Source organism: Podarcis gaigeae (genome assembly GCF_964106915.1).
Source record: "Podarcis gaigeae genome assembly, chromosome: 11".
Taxonomy (NCBI): domain Eukaryota; kingdom Metazoa; phylum Chordata; class Lepidosauria; order Squamata; family Lacertidae; genus Podarcis; species Podarcis gaigeae.
Genome location: NC_139687.1, coordinates 1,932,853 through 1,950,394, shown reverse-complemented (window position 1 = coordinate 1,950,394; position 17,542 = coordinate 1,932,853). Strand labels below are relative to the sequence as shown.

General features: G+C 43.1%; 1 protein-coding gene across 7 annotated transcripts in view; it reads left to right on the top strand.

The window, feature by feature from the left end:
• The window catches only part of CEMIP2 (cell migration inducing hyaluronidase 2), a 62,355-nt gene extending 59,422 nt beyond the window's left edge, over positions 1-2,933 (top strand). For 6 of the 7 annotated variants that reach the window (XR_014555944.1, XR_014555945.1, XR_014555947.1 and 3 more), the window contains exons 22-24: positions 448-596; positions 2,219-2,322; positions 2,535-2,933. Coding sequence is in view for 3 of the 7 variants with exons in the window: in XM_083701896.1 (XP_083558022.1) it covers positions 448-596; positions 2,219-2,322; positions 2,535-2,731 (450 nt within the window). In the remaining 4 variants the exon portion in view is untranslated. Of the gene's footprint in view, positions 1-83; positions 597-2,218; positions 2,323-2,534 lie in introns of all 7 variants that reach the window. The other variant, XR_014555946.1, reaches the window with a different exon arrangement.
• The last annotated feature ends 14,609 nt before the right edge of the window (positions 2,934-17,542 follow it).

The following is a 17,542-nucleotide window of genomic DNA, read 5'->3' as shown; positions in this document are numbered from 1 at the left end:
TATTTGATTTGTTTTGTTGTGTTGTGTTTCATGATGGGCGTAAAGCCGCATAAACATTTGTTGTTGTCTCCCACTGATGACAGAGATGGCCTTCCTAAGGCTAAGCGAAAGAATAATTGGAGCTCTGTAATCACTGGATCAGAAGCCATTATTACAGGGCCCAAAGGGGGTTTGTTGAAAGGACATGGATATGTGTCAGTGGCTTCAGTTACACAAAGAAAACAGGAAAGCCCTAACCCGAGGGCCATAGAAATCTTATCAGCAAAGATTTTGAAGGAAAAGACTAATTCATAGGAAATTGTTCACTGCCAGGAATACACTATTGCCATCTGGAAGCCAAATGATGATAAATGCAGTGGAACTGTGAATTTACAGCAGATTATTGTATTTACAAATTACTGGTTTGGGGAAAGGGGGGAGTGTGATTTATGAGGTCTGTAATTTCAGGTCAGTGGCATTACGTTTCCCTTGAGTGCCGAGGGTGTTCTTACCGTAGTCATTGACGCCTGCACTGGCAAAGTAACAAAAGAGAGATTTTTCTCTGAAGCAAATGTAAGGAATCTAGAAGAATATGTCAAAACTGGAATTCCTCAAAGGTATGTGATACAGAATAAACACCAGCTTGCAAATAGAATTTTAGCGGGAGTGGCATTTAAGCTATTTTGCATTTCCTTTTAAAAATGCACAGAGGTGCTTCTTTTCATAATACTTAAAGGTTTTTCAGAGAATGGTGCTTAAGGTACCTTGTGTTACTGCTATGAATTGTTCATATCACCTCACTTTCTGTGTTTGAAATTAAGGAAAGAACTCTTGTACTCTGTTACAGTGGTACCTGATGCGGACGGGATCCGTTCCGGAGCCCCGTTCGCATCCTGAAGCGAATGCAACCCGCGTCTCTGGAGTGCAATTTGCCGCTTACGCGCATGCGCATGACATCATTTTGAGCGTCTGCGCATGGCGTGAGCAGTGAAACCCGGAAGTAACGCGCTCCGTTACTTCTGGGTCTCCGCAGAGCGCAACCCGAAAACGCTCAACCCAAAGCTACTTCACCCCGAGGTACGACTGTACTTAAAAGGCGGGTGGGGTAGTAGGAGTTGCATCCCAGGGCCCATCTTGCATATGCTAGAAAGAAATCTAAATTCTATGTCCATAAAAACTTGATTTTGTAACTTTTGCAACTAAGGCATGTGATTTGTGTTCACCTAATTCTGTTTCTGTTAGCCATATAAGAGGACCAAGTCAATAAACATCACTGAATCCTCAGATCCACAAGGCTTCTGAGACTTCTTCAGGAACTGCCCATATGTTTCCAAGATGACCTTTGCCAACCCCAAAAATTAGAAACTTGCTTTTTTAGGAAAGTAGAAAGTTCCACTCCTATGCAGGTCTACTCAAAAGTAAGCCCCACTAGTTTTGGTGGGCTTACTCTCAAATAAGTATTCAGAGGATGTTTCTGGTACAGTCAGACAAATAAAGCTGCTGTTCTGGAAAGCAAGTGAAAACAGGCCCTTCCTAACTTCAGTGTGATTTATTTCTTTCTTTCTTTCTTTCTTTCTTTCTTTCTTTCTTTCTTTCTTTCTTTCTTTCTTTCCTCTCTCTCTCTCTCTCTCTCTCTCTCACACACACACACACACACACAGACAGCAGAAGCCTATCATTCCCCTCCCCCTCCGGACATCTGGGAAGGAAAAATAGCATTTTCCTCAAGCAATACAACCAGGAAAATGTAAATGGAAAATTATTATCTTTTTATCAAATGAAAAGGAAGTAAGAAGGAGATTGTGATTGCTTAAATTGTGTCCCAAATGTGTTAGGCATTATGGATATTATAATTCAGTATAAATTCATACAAATTGATTGTTAGAAGTCTTGTTTTTTGTTACCATGTTTAACAAAATGTAGGTATAATGTGCTACACCGGATTAATTTGTTATGGATATGCAAATTTTGACATTTGCAAAGTAAGCATGATTTTTATTTCTAAAAAAGTTTGCTTTCTCCAGATGGCAATTTATTATAGAAAAGTGTGTTAGTCATATTGACGTTCCACATTTACGGCTCTATGAATATGATGTCACCAATTTTAACAATTTTATATGCTGCCTTTCCAAAGCAGCTTGCAATAGATATTTACTTAAAGCATGATACTTTTTAGTGGCAGTAAATCAAGTCTTATTCTCTCCCCTTCAACCTTATCCCTTCATTTTCTTTCTCTCAGGTCTATAGTTGTATTAAGCACCAGAGGGAATATAAAAAACCTTAACATTTCTCAAGCTTTAATGACCCTGGGAGCAGCAAAACCAGCAAATCTTCACAACAAGGGTGTGTTCTTCTTTTTACATATTAAAATGTGCCTTTTCCTTTTCTAGAAATGGAATGCAAAAGATGCTGTGCAAGTTGCTGTTTCATATTCAGTGTTGATAAATTTTCAAAGTTTGCTATGATATTGGAACAGAACATTTTAAATGTTGAATCCATTGCCCGTTATTGATGATGTGTATTCAGTTCTGAAACATACATTTTTCCTCTTTCAGGGAGCATAGGCTTCTTTGGGTTCAGAGGGAACTTCAAACCATCTTGGATCAAGCTATTGACCAGTCCTGCAAGACAGGGCCTGGGCCAAATGGAAAAGTATATCCCTCTGCAGCTGGAAGAGTACAGCTGTGCCAGAGCAAATACTAGCCGACGGAAAGATTTGGAACTTCTAAAGCAGGCTACAAGAACACAATAGAAATTAAGGTGCATATGCACACTGGAGACAATGTGAACTAATTTATTTATTTTATGGAATTTTAACGTGTACTATTACCCAAGTACATCACTTTGCTGTTTTTGATATGGACATTTGCCTACGCTGAATGCTTGAATGCCCATCTGTGCACCTTTTGGATTGTACAAAATATTAAAGAATTAAAGTATTTGTTTAAAAAACAGTTTTTGTAAGGGGGTGTTATTTCAATGTTTGTCCTTTATTATAAAAAGCCTTTTGTCTTCTACTCATTTTATATATATATTTTTTGCATTTTCGAAAGAAGAACATTGGAAGTGTCAGTCATCTTGAAGGCTGGATCAGAAAACATAAAATCTTACCTTTAGATTGGCTGAAAGTCTTTAAAAACATGCATATATGTTTGCAATGTGGGTGCCAGTTTATACATCACAATTTGTCACTTATTTTCTTTCTTTCCAACTGAACCGTGTGGTCTGCATATATGTACAGTGAACATAAGCCTAGGAGCTGATGGAACAGGCTATGAGATTTTCTGTTCTTTTTTATTATTTAAAAGTTTATATCCCACTTTTCAACATGCAGGTCTAATAGTGGTTTACAACAATAAAACCACTTAAAACATAAATTAAACCTCCAGAATTTAATGATCCCAAACGCACAAAAATGTAAAACACATGAAAAGCAATCAGCGTGCAAAGGTCTCTTGAAATAAAGTTTTGACCTGGCATCTGAAACTTTGTAGGGACAGTGCCTGTTTAACCTCTTGTGGGGCAGAGATATATAGAGTTGGGCCTACAACACTGAACCCACAACTCCTCATTGGCCCATAGAGGCCCATAGAGAAGCAGATTCAATTCAATTCAAATTTATTTACGGCTATTAGCCCATAAAATATGTACAAACATAAAAGCACAGAAGCATAAAAAACCAATACATCTAACAATAGAAGGGGAACACCACGATGCAAGGGTGGGTCATTGAGCAGTGACAAATAACAGCTTGGGGCCCGGAAAGATCCAAGGGACGGTTCACAGAAAAAGGAGAACTGGAGACGAGATCCATCATGCACTCTCATCATAACTGTCCGATTAGTTTTTGTTGTTGTTGTTGTTTTTTGGTGGTTTTTGTGTGTGAGATAACCGCATTCAGGAATCTCGCCACCTGCAGAGTTACAGAAGGATCTGTATCCTGCAAAAGCAGTGCGGCATGTGACTCAACAGGCCTGCCAACCAAGCGCAGTAAGGCAGGACCCAGGAATTTAGTCCTAGCTATGCTATGTAAGGGACAGTTGAACATTATATGTGGAAGACATTCAACTGTTTTCCCGTCACACTCGCATAGCGGAGACACCAAACCCTTGGAAAATCTCTGGCTCAGCAGGTTCGATGGAAAAACATTGAACCTTGCACGAATAAATGCAAGTCGGTGTGGTACAGATGAAAGAGATGACATGTATGATGGAAGGCCAAGTGGTGGGGTTATTCCGTGATACCTGGGGGAGCAGACACCCCCACCCCTGGAGAGGTTGTGTTGATTTTCAATGTCTGCTAATCTTTGCTCGATAAGGCTTTTGGCTGAGCGTAGGTTCATCTTTAAGGAGTCCGCTGGGGAAATTCCGATGCTCAGAAGTTTAGCATGGATTTTTCCTACCCACGGGTTAACGAAGTCATCCCGCCAGAGGCACTGAAAGAGGTAATGGTCGGGAAGCCTATGCCAGCTGGACAGCCAATAGCCAAAGACTCGCTTCCAGATGACCGTCTCTAAGGATGCAATCCTTAACTCCAGATGTATGGCTGCGTTGCTCACACACATGGGGAGTTTCAGGAGGCGACGGAGAAACTGATTCTGCAATGTCCCCAGCGATGTTAAATTGGACCCTGGAGCCCAGAGCGGGGCAGCATAACAGAGGGTGGAAACCACTTTTGCGTGGTACACCTTCAAGGGATGTGGGAGGCTCCATCGACCGCCAAAAATTGGAGTAGAGTGTAAAGTATTGTTTTCCCTTTGTTCAGTAAATACTGTATCTGTGGCTTCCAGCTTAGGTTGTAGTGAAAAAAGACTCCCAGGTATTTAAATTTGAAAACCTGTTCTAATTGGACTCCATCTAACTTCCAGCTGTAAGTTTTCCGAGACCTGGTAAAGACCAGTACTTTAGATTTTCCATGATTAATTGTCAGGTGGTTGAGTTTGCAATAAGCCGCAAAAATCTTTAAAGCTCTGCATAAACCGACTCTAGAGTAGGAAAGGATCGCTGCATCGTCAGCATATAAGAGCAGAGGGCAGCGAAAATCAGCTAGGCGGGGGGCATGAATGTTGGCTTGAGACTCACTCAGAAAGAGCTTCATATCACTAATAAACAAGTTGAAGAGGAGTGGGGCCAAAATGCAGCCTTGGCGCACTCCTCTATTTATTGGGACCTCATTGGATAGGTTTCCCGCCGGTGTAAGTCTCACTCTAGCCGACGACCCGTGGTGTAATTGGGTTATGAGCCATAACAGCCTTCTATCTATGCCCCATCTCTCTAATTTCTTCCATAGACAGTTTCGTGGGATACTGTCGAAGGCGGCCTTTAAGTCTATGAAAGCAACACATAGGCGAATAGAGAAGCAGAGATTTCCCTGTTTCCACTACATTCTCTATTCACATGGTAAATGAAGTGAAATGAAATTTATTATTACGGTTGGAGACCAGCTCGTAAAACACAAATGGAACTAAACAAGCAAAACAAACATTAAAAACAATATAGAACAATGGATTTTAAGTTTAAAAATGTGGTAGGCATATAATACACAAAAACTTTAAGATAGACTACCATAGAGAAATGACCCAGAGTCGCCCGTGGGTCCGAGTTTGGGAATTTTCTTAACAAACTAGTTAGTCACATGGTATGTATGAGTAAGAGCCGTCTGATGAGGTGGGCAGAAAGCTATCTATTACAATGCATGAATTTACCCCAAGGTTGATTAGTTAGCCAGACCTTGGATAGCTTCATCCAGTTATAGTTCATGTCTACTAAACAAATATTAATGAATACATTTGCTTTCCCCTTCACTAGATGAAGGAGCATTAAGAAAGTTTAAGTGAAAATATTTAGTAGCCTCTTCAAAAGTTCCCATGTGGTGACTCACATGGCTCCCATTCACATGGTTGGGTTAGAAGAAGTGAAGGCAGGTCTGAAGAGGAAACAGACCACAGCACAAGAGGCCTTCTGTGTGGAGGGCGGGAAAGAAGACCCAGGTAACTACCGTCCAGTGAGCTTGTAGCAGGAAAGGTCCTAGAACAGATCGTTCAAGCTGGTCTGTGAGCATTTAGAAAAGGATGCTGTGATTTCTAAGACCCAGCATGGGCTTCTCACAAATAAGTCATGGCAGATGAATCTCCTTTTCTTTTTTGATGGAGTTACAAGCTTGATGGCTCAAAGGAATGCTGCGGACATAGTGTCTCTTGATTTCAGTACGGCTTTTGACAAAGTCCTCCATGGAAAGATGTGGGTTGAGCAAGGGAAGTATTAGGTGGATTAGCTGAGGTGACCAAATCCAAAGAGTACATATCATTGGTTCCTCTTCATCCTGGTCAAAAGTGACAAGTGGGGTGCCACAGGGTTCTGTCCTGGGCTCATTGTTGTTCAACATCTCTAAAAATGACTTTGACGAAGGAATTGAGAGGATGCTCATCAAATTTGCAGATGACACCAAACTGGGAGGGGTAGCTAATGCTGCAGAAGACACAATCGGGACTCAAAATGACCTTAACAGATTGGAGAACTGAGCCCAAGCTAAGAAAATGAATTTTAATAGGGACAACTGTAAGGTGCAATGGGTAAGTGGGGTTAGGACTGCAGGTTTAGCCACTTCTCTTTTACATTGTTCCATAAGAGCTAGTAGTGCGAATCTTACCTGAGATGCATTGTACGCACGCTCCCCTCCTTCAAGAAATGTTTACCCTTCTATAAGACATCACAGCCTCTTGGTGATACTACATCAGTCATCAATTTTTAAAAGTTTGTTTAAAGACTGCATGGTGTGTAGGCTTTTCTCAGTGACGCCCGTGCCCCCTGCAAAAAGCCAGTTGGCACCAGACCACGCAGGAGCAGCTGGCACAGAAGCACTTCGGACAATCAAAAGACTGTGGGAATAGGGACTGTTGCATCCAAAACTAGACACCCCCAACTAACATCTCAGTTCCTGATCCTTACTAAGTTTTGTATGAATCTGCATACAATATCATCATAAGTAGTAGCAGAACTTTGATTTTTTGCTAAGGAGGGGAAATGAGTGAGCAAAAACTCAAATTCAAGAAACAGACGAACAAGTATATAAGAAGAGTCCTGCTGGATTCATCTAGTTCAGCATCTGTTTTCCACAATGGCTAGCCAGATGCCTCCAAGAAGCCCCCCAAAGGCACCAACTCTTAGCCTACTCCCAATCATGAGAGCATTTGGGTCAAAATTAAGGGAGAGAAGAATAACAGTGACCTCATTGTGGGAGTTTACTATAGCTCCCCAAGCCAAATGGAGGACATAGATGATGCCTTCCTGGAACAGATGGCCAAGCATGCAAAAGGAAGGGAGATAGTAGTAATGGGGGACTTCAATTACCCGGATATTTGTTGGATGTCAAACTCAGCCAAGAGCATAAGGTCAAACAGATTCCTCACTGGCCTTGCAGACAACTTCATTGTCCAGAAAGTGGGAGAAGCAACAAGAGGAACAGCCATTTTAGATCTGGTCCTAACCAATGTTGATGACCTGGTTAGTGGGGTAGAAGTGGAAGGATCATTAGGCGCGAGTGATCATGCTCTTCTGAAGTTTACTATACAGCGGAAAGGAGCAGCCAAGCATACTAGGACTCAATTTCTTGACTTTAAGAAAGCCGACTTCATAAAACTTAGGGAAGTGCTGGGTGAGATCCCATGGACAGTAATACTAAAAGGAAAGGGAGTTCAATGATGGCTGGGAGTTTGTTAAGAGGGAGATAGTAAAAGCACAACTTCAGGCAATACCAATGAGATGGAAACATGGAAGGTGCCTAAGGAAGCCAGGGTGGCTATCTAAAGAACTTTTAACTGAGTTAAGATTAAAAAAGGATGTGTACAAAAAATGGAAAAGGGGGGAAACCACCAAAGAGGAATTCAAACAAATAGCCAGCACATGTAGACACAAAGTCAGAAAAGCTAAAGCACAGAATGAACTCAGGCTTGCTAGAGAGGTTAAAAGTAACAAAAAAGGCTTTTATGGGTATGTTCGTAGCAAAAGGAAGAACAAAGAAACAGTGGGGTCACTCAGAGGAGAAGATGGTGAAATGCAAACAGGGGACACAGAAAGGGCTGAACTCCTCAATGCCTTGTTTGCCTCAGTCTTCTCCGATAAAGAAAACAATGCCCGACCTGAAGAATTTGGAGCAAATGATTCAGCAGAGGAAACACAGCCCAGAATAACTAAGGAGATAGTACAAGAATACTTGGCTAGTCTAGATGTATTCAAGTCTCCAGGGCCAGATGAACTGCATCCAAGAGTATTAAAAGAACTGGCATATGTGATCTCAGAACCACTGGCAGTCATCTTTGAGAATTCCTGGAGAACAGGCGAAGTCCCGGCAGACTGGAGGAGGGCAAATGTTGTCCCTATTTTCAAAAAGGGGGAAAGAGAGGACCCAAATAATTACCGCCCAGTCAGTCTGACATCAATACCAGGGAAGATTCTGGAGCAGATCGTTAAGCAAACAGTCTGTGAGCACCTAGAAAGGAATGCTGTGATCACCAATAGTCAGCATGGATTTCTGAAAAATAAGTCATGTCAGACTAACCTGATCTCGTTTTTTGACAGAATTACAAGCCTGGTAGATGAAGGGAATGCAGTGGATGTAGCCTACCTTGATTTCAGCAAGGCATTTGACAAGGTGCCCCATGATATTCTTGTAAAGAAGCTGGTAAAATGTGGTCTTGACTATGCTACCACTCAGTGGATTTGTAACTGGCTGACTGACCGAACCCAAAGGGTGCTCATCAATGGTTCCTCTTCATCCTGGAGAAGAGTGACTAGTGGGGTGCCACAGGGTTCTGTCTTGGGCCCAGTCTTATTCAACATCTTTATCAACGACTTGGATGATGGACTCAAGGGCATCCTGATCAAATTTGCAGATGACACCAAACTGGGAGGGGTGGCTAACACCCCAGAGGACAGGATCACACTTCAAAACGACCTTGACAGATTAGAGAACTGGGCCAAAACAAACAAGATGAATTTTAACAGGGAGAAATGTAAAGTATTGCACTTGGGCAAAAAAAATAAGAGGCACAAATACAAGATGGGTGACACCTGGCTTGAGAGCAGTACATGTGAAAAGGATCTAGGAGTCTTGGTTGACCACAAACTTGACATGAGCCAACTGTGTGACGCAGCAGTTAAAAACGCCAATGCAATTCTGGGCTGCATCAATAGGAGTATAGCATCTAGATCAAGGGAAGTAATAGTGCCACTGTATTCTGCTCTGGTCAGACCTCACCTTTAGTACTGTGTCCAGTTCTGGGCACCACAGTTCAAGAAGGACACTGACAAACTGGAACGTGTCCAGAGGAGGGCAACCAAAATGGTCAAAGCCTGGAAACGATGCCTTATGAGGAACAGCTAAGGGAGCTGGGCATGTTTAGCCTGGAGAAGAGGAGGTTAAGGGGTGATATGATAGCCATGTTCAAATATATAAAAGGATGTCACATAGAGGAGGGAGAAAGGTTGTTTTCTGCTGCTCCAGAGAAGCGGACACGGAGCAATGGCTCCAAACTACAAGAAAGAAGATTCCACCTAAACATAAGGAAGAACTTCCTGACAGTAAGAGCTGTTTGACAGTGGAATTTGCTGCCAAGGAGTGTGGTGGAGTCTCCTTCTTTGGAGGTCTTTAAGCAGAGGCTTGACAACCATATGTCAGGAGTGCTCTGATGGTGTTTCCTGCTTGGCAGGGGGTTGGACTCAATGGCCCTTGTGGTCTCTTCCAACTCTATGATTCTATGATTCTATGATTAATCTTCGGTATGTACTATCTCTGAATCTGAAATCTTTGCTTAGCTGTCACAGCTAATAGCTTTTATCAGACTCATCATACATTAATTCTTCTTTTCAAACATTGTGAGTTTGGTTGCAGCCAGTGCTTTTTTTCCTGGGGGTATGCAGACCCCTAAACATTTTGTTTAGAAAAAAAAGCACTGGTTACAGCAACGGTAGTATACATTATACAGTACTACATGCAGCACAATGAGAGATCAAAAGTTCAGTTATACATCAGCTCAGGTTAATTATCAATGGGTGCACCATGCTGAAATATTTGCTTCTTCCATAACTGGGAAGGGGTGTTTTATAAAATCTTCAATCATGTTTGTTCCCTTCACTTCCAGAAGGATGAAATTATGGACAGAAGCATCTAGAGCAGAGTTTCAGCGCAGAAAGCTACTGACATAATACTAACAAAGTCTGGTCTAACTAACTGACCAATGTGCCTTTTTCTGCTTGTGCTCCTCTTTGTTTAGGGTATCCTTGAGCTTTCCCCTGCTGATAAACTTTGGCTTCCTCTCAGGAAATTCCATAACTTGCTCCAGTTACTATCTTTTCCTTACTTCCTCTTTATCCCCTCCCTTCTCCGCAAACCAACCACATAAGTGTGGTGCTCATATTTGGAATGTTTTAAATTACTGTTTTAAATCATTGTTAAGATTGGGGAGACCCTGGGAGGACTTTGCCCTAAAAGTCAGTCCATAAAAAGTTGAAATAAGTACTGATTAATCTGATTTCTTCATCATCATATTTTTGCTGCCCATCTGTTTTCCCTCTGCACTTCCCCTTTTCAAAATATTTAAATTACCTAGGGTAAAAGGGTTTTAAGCTAGTTTTGTGATTTATGCATTACCTGATAAAGAACGGATACCAACTGTTTGCTTGAAACAATTAAAACTAACACTATACTGTAGTTTGTTGCAATGAAGCAGACCACTCAGGAGCTCAATCCAAAAGCCTGATCAAGCAGCTCATGTGCTTTTGCCATGTATCTCCTCAGCGACAAAGGGGTATTTGTGAAGTTATGGAAGGTGTGAGGAAGCTTTGGCACTCCCAATGTTGCCCAGCTCATGCTCCCTCCAGCCAGCATGGCCAATGGACAGGGACGATGGGAGCTGCACTTCAGCAAAATCTGGAGGACCAAAAGTTTCCCCACACACACACACCTGGGTTACAAGATTCACTTTGGCTGGTCCCCTCCTACACATGAAAGGAAGGTCAGTGGCTCTGTCTGCAGACAGACTTCTAATCCTGTACCCACTTCCCTAGGAGTAAGTTTCCTTGACCTCAGTAGGGCTTACATACATCTGAGAAGACATACTTATGAGTGTGCTGGATTGTGAAATAATAAGTGCCCAGAACTTTATGGAAGCAAAGCCTGGTAGTTACTGTGCAGAATGTTTCTTCATGAAGTGGGACGTATCCATGCTACAGTGGTGCCCCGCAAGACGAATAATAATAATAATAATAATAATAATAATAATAATAATAATAATAATTTATTATTTGTACCCCGCCCATCTGGCTGGGTTTCCCCAGCCACTCTGGGCGGCTTCCAACAGAGATAAAAAATACACTAAAATGTCACATATTAAAAACTTCCCTGAACAGGGAACAGGGAATGCCTCGCAAAACGAAAAACGCGCAAGACGAAAGGGTTTTTCGGCTTTTGCGTCGCTTCGCAAGACGAATTTCCCTATGGGCTTGCTTCGCAAGACGAAAACGTCTTGCGAGTTTGTTCGCTTTTTTCCTAAAGTCGCTTGAAGAGGCTCAGTTGCAACGGACCGTGCTTCGCAAGACGAAAAACATCGCACGACGAAAAGACTCACGGAACGAATTATTTTCGTCTTGCGAAACACCACTGTACTTCCTTGATAAAGGTAAAGGTACCCCTGCTCGTACGGGCCAGTCTTGTCAGACTCTGGGGTTGTGCGCTCATCTCACTCTATAGGCCGGGAGCCAGCGCTGTCCGAAGACACTTCCGGGTCACGTGGCCAGCGTGACAAGCTGCATCTGGCAAGCCAGCGCAGCACACGGAATGCCATTTCCCTTCCCGCTGGTAAGCGGTCCCTATTTATCTACTTGCACCCGGGGGTGCTTTCGAACTGCTAGGTTGGCAGGCACTGGGACCGAACAACAGGAGCGCACCCCGCCGCGGGGATTCGAACCGCCAACCATGCGATCAGCAAGTCCTAGGTGCTGAGGTTTTACCCACAGCACCACCCACGTCCCATTTCCTTGATATAAATATTGAAATAAACCCACTATGTGAGCTATTGTGGCATATTTAAGGTTAATGTCAAAAACATTTTATTCTCCGCAATGTGATATTTTACATAGAAAGGCACACATTGGGTCTTTGTGTTGCCATGTCATGAATTCAGTTTTAAGGGTTTATGTGAAGCTAAACAAATTCCACATTAAACCAGATTATTTTAAAGTAAATAAAATATACTTACTACCTCTGCATTTTCTTTTTTTAAAAAAATTGTGAGTTTTATCCACTCTGACAGCTTTTTTTTTACCTTTGGGCATTGCAAATTTATGTGCCCAGGTTATATACTAAAGAAGCCCAAGTGGAATGTGGAAGATCCATTTTCCCTCATTCTTGCATGTGTGCAGGAGCACACCTGCACACTCTGAGTATGCACCCATTACATGCAGTCACAGCATCCTCAAGGGAGGCTGTAATAAAAAGCAGGAATAGTAAATGCCAGAAATTTATCCCACACTCTTCCAGAGCCAATTAACACAATAAAGCAATCTAATGTTGTAGATGTTGAGCTTCCGTCAGAACCACGAGACAAGCCTGTTAGCGTTTTCTGTCTTGAATAGGGAGTTTGTTAAGCGTCACATTAGGCTTGATTTGACGGCAGCTAGGCAATAAGAATAAACAGCACTATTGATTTTAGAAAACATTGATTCCTTGGTCTTGCTTTCAATGGTCTTGCAGTGTGCTACACATTTCCCTGCCAGACCTACATAATTAATGTGAACCATTTAAAAGCAAGCACAAGAGATTTCATGACGCCTTTGTTAAAAGTTACACATGAGTCTCCTTCAAAACCAAGGTTAGTAAGTTAAACAAACATTAATGAGCACGTGCTAACAGATGCTGTTTATGGGGTGCAATAAAATCTAGAGCAGAACAAAGTATTCAAGTGACTGCTGGTGAGTGCAGGATTCTATGGATACCCACATCGTTTCCCACTTACCCCGTGAGGGCTTACAAGGCAGAGCTGTTTGTTTTGGAGCAAAACCACTTACACTTAGCTATGGGTTAGAGTAATTCCCTTTCCTGCTTATCCCATCCTCTTTTCTTGCTTAGCAAAATGAGACTGACCTAGGCCTGATACAAGTAAACTACATTACTTACTTACTTACTTACTTACACACACACACACACACACACACACACACACACACACACTTGACTAATTTTAAATAATTTTAAAAATAAATAATGCCTGTCATGGGCCAGGAGTCGGCTTCACCTGCTGAGCAGCAGCCTGAAGGAGCAGACGGTAAAGTGACTTGCTGCTGATCAGCCTTCTTGCTCCTGATGAGAACCAGCTGGCTCCAGGTTTCTTAAGCAGGGTTTCTGGCCTCGGTTAGTTGTCCTGGCCAGACCTTGCTGCTTCTTGTGACCTTGGACCCTTGACTTTCTTGACCCTCGGATCATCTGACTACATGAATTGAGATACTCCTGACCTTAGGACTAGGCTGGACCTGGCATAGGGACTCTGCCTCCAGGCAAGTACCCCCCTGAGAAGTGGCTGGTTAGCTGGCTTCTCCCTCCACAGAGCTCTGCTGTGACTGGCAGCACAGGACTGCAGCAATGCCTTTCCCCCTATGCACAAACAATTCTCATTTTAAACGCCAATGGGCAGCTTGCGGTTTGCTTTTATCAGCACTGTTTGGAAGCCTGTCACTCAGGTTGTGTCTGGTGCAGCCAGAAAGGGGGTCAAAGGGAGTACTGATTTTCAGACAGTTTCAGCTGGGCCAGTATAATTTTATTGAAATGATGGTCCTCCCAAGTTCAGGAACAAGCTTTCTTTTTAAATATGTAACACCCATAAATTCATAAATTGTGTTTGCCTGTGATTTGACTCCTGCAGTTTAGCAGACATAAATGGGTGCTTCTCAGGGTTGAAGGTGGGCAGGCTAGTCCCATGTGCCCTAGGAAGAGCAAGGAACATGTCTGGGGTCTGCTTTGTGTCCTATGCATTACTTTGCATAGAGACTGGCCTGTTTGTTTTACAGAATGGAAGTAATTGTGGGTAAGTGGGAAGTGGCAGAATTTGGTGGTTAGATGCCCGGTAGCACCAAAAGGATGGTGTTTCATCTTTGTATTATTTTTGTAAGGGCCTCAAAATCCATGTTAGCTGGGATGGTATTCTCTGGGAGGTTGCCAATGGATTGTCCTTTCCTCAGGAAGTCAGTAGTATCCACAAGTAACATGGAGTATTGGTGGCATACGGGTCATCAATCCAGTTAACGTTCTTGATACTGCTTACCTTTGGGGAATATTCAGGGGTGAAAGAAGGAGAACCAGCACCCCTTGCGGGCTGTCGGGGGCTGGGCAAACCGGCCGGCGTGGCATGTGCTTGCATCATATGTATGCTGCATGCGCAAAACTGCTACGTACGGCGCATGTGTGCGCGCCGCTATATACGGTGCATGCATGGTGCTGTATGTAGTTGGGCGGCTTGCGGACGGAACCGCTTGAGCGCCGTACGGATGGCGGTGGGATCCTCTGCTCATGGCTGTAGCAACGGTGGAGGGATCCTCCACTCACAGCTGCAGCGGCAGTGGAGGGATCCCGCTGCCGTCGGTACGACGCTTGAGTGGCGCTGTGCATGTGCTGCTACGTATGACGCATGTGCGTGCACTGTACGTACGGTGCATGTGCACCATACATAGTCCAGTTTGCCAACGGTGCCATACGGTGTCATACGGATGATGGCGGGATCCCTCCACCACTGCTGCAGCCGCAAGCAGAGGATCCTCCGTACGCGGCTGCAGTGGTGCGATGGCAGCGGGGCAACCCCCCGGCGGGGAGCCTTGTCACCCCCCTCAGAGATGGCACCTTGGACGGCCCGCCTCCCACCCCCCTTCCTCCGCCACTGGGAATCTTGCATCAGTTTTCCTTTGTTCCTTTCACGCTGCAGTACCTGCTATGTTATCGCACTATGGCTTTTTGACCACTCTATGAACAGGTCATGGTGTGACACAACAAATGCAATTGGTCAGCTTCACGTCCCCTCTTCTTCCACACACACAGCCTCCTATTCCCCCATGAAAACAGCAGGCCCCAAATTTTATCACTTTACTTCCACGGTTTTGAGGGTTAAGGGGGCTGTAAATTGATTTTTTTGTGGAATCGAATAACATGGAGATGAGTGTTGTATTCCATTAGTTTTCCTGAAGTGGCTTTTATGTCATGTGAAAGTTCAAATATAATGCAGAAATTAAAAGTTAGGGAAATGCTGAGGAAATGGAATAGACTGCTGTGTGAATGCAGCCTGTGTGTGTGTGTGTGTGTGTGTGTGTGTGCATGCAAAAGAGAGAATAAATATAATGGACAGAGTAAGGACTTGGCAAATACATAAACTCTTCAGACAAAGGCTAGTGTCTGCAAAGGTCGCTTACACTCCAGGAGGCAAGAGTCTATTCCTGGCAAAGTTTCCCACCTATCTTGAGTGCTCAACAGTGAATTAACTGTTGCATGCCCTGTTGAATCCAGCCTCCAACCTCCAACCTCCAGCCTCCCCATTCTCTGTTCCCTTTGCCTGGGCAGAGATGGAAAGCCAGCAGCTCTCCTGATCTTGTTGGGCTACAGCTCCCATCATCCTTGCCCATTGGCTGAGACTGATAGGCATTGGAGTTCAACAACACCTGAGGGCAACAGGCTCCTCATCCCTGGCCGAGGAGGAATCCTGCTGCAGGTCTTCATAGAAGCCTGTTATTAAAGCAGTTGTTTACCATCATCTGTTTGTGGTCCAAATCAAATACTTATTTAGTGTACCTATTATTACATTTCTGTCCCACATTTCCCCGAAGGAACTCAATGTGGCAGACATTTCCTCTCCCTCGTCTTACAACAGTCCTGTGAGGTAGGTTTGGCTGAGTGACAGTGACTGATTCAAAGTTACCCAGAAAGCTTCATGGCTGAGTCAGGATTTGAACTCTGGTCTCTCAGGTGTTAGTCCGAGTCCAGCACCCTAGGCACTACGTGACACTGGCTCTTTATTTATGGTTCAGCACACAGCCCCCAAAATTTGCTATTAACTCTTCCCTGCTCTTGCATTGATTTATTTAAATGAATGTACATTTCTACAGTGCCTAAGCTAAACAACAGATGGGTGTAAAAATTAATAGCTCAAAATTGAAATGCAAGCAACATCCATTCCCCAAAGATGCTGCAAAACTTCATTATTTCTTATGTCAGGCACAAAAATTGTGAACCACTTGTAACCCATTGCCCCTTAAAGGAAATATTCAAGCATCATTAGAGTTCTGCACAATGATACCAGACAAACTGGATAGAGGGAGCAAAGTGTAGAAATTAATCCATTTTAAGGGGTAAACTATTTAGCCCAGCCAGCAGCAGAATGAAAATAATTCCTCAGAAAGGAACTGGTCTGAAGCTTGGTATCTGACTGGGCTCCTGCTAGTTTGTTTGCAGGCCAAGCTACAAGAAGGTACAGTACCAGATATCTCTAGCAATCCCAAGAACAGCCACACTGAGAACTGAAGGCAAGAGAAAGACCTTGGTAGCAGCAACCACAGGTTTACTCCGAGCGTTCTCTGTGAAGAAGGTAACATGGCAGTACAATCACTTGTATGCAAAGTACTCCCTTGATGTTGCCGAATATATTAGCATAACCAAGGATTAGGCTATTGCTACATGCTCTGTGATACATGATTCAGCTGCAAACAATTCACATTGTTATTATTATTATTATTATTAATAATAATAATAAAATTGTATACTGCCCTTCATCCAAAGATCTCAGAGTGCTTCACAGCATAAAAATACAATATAAAAGCATAAAATACATAATGAAAACAAGAACCAAAGCTACACAAACCAAGAATACCACAAACACATTTCACATAGAATGTTCGTCAGCCCAAGGCCTGGCTGAAGAGGATAGTTTTCACCCAACACCTAAAGGCATAGGGAAGGGGCCAGGCAAGCCCCACACAGAGAGCATTCCAAACTTCATAAATGTGTGTAAGATGTCACTTTATTGAGCACCCCACTCTCTTGTACTTTTTAAAAAAACAGAAACAAAACAGAATAAAATAAAATAAGAACAGCTTATTTGTCTTACCTTCCTAAGGGAACTTGAATAATATGTGTGCCCCCGAGAGGGGAGAAGGCTGCATACACACCATATATTTAAAGCACATCTTCCTCCATATAAGCCTGGGAACTGTAGTTTGTTAAATGTGTTGAGAATTGTAGCTCTGTGAGGGGCAAACACTTCCCAACCCTTCTTGGGAGGGGAGAGAGAAGGTGCTTTCAAAGTATGGTGTGTACACAGTCAGAGATGAGTTCCGCCATCCCCCGCAACTCCAGGAAGAAATGTTGAGATTGCGCAGTTAATGAAATCCTAATTCCTCCTGCTTTCAGAACCATATTTTGGCTCATCCTGGGATCTGAGCTGCACAGTTATGAAGCCTTGGATATTAATTTATCTTTTTGTTTAAATAACAGATGAAACATAATATTTCATTTTATTTTGCAAGACCCCTGAAGC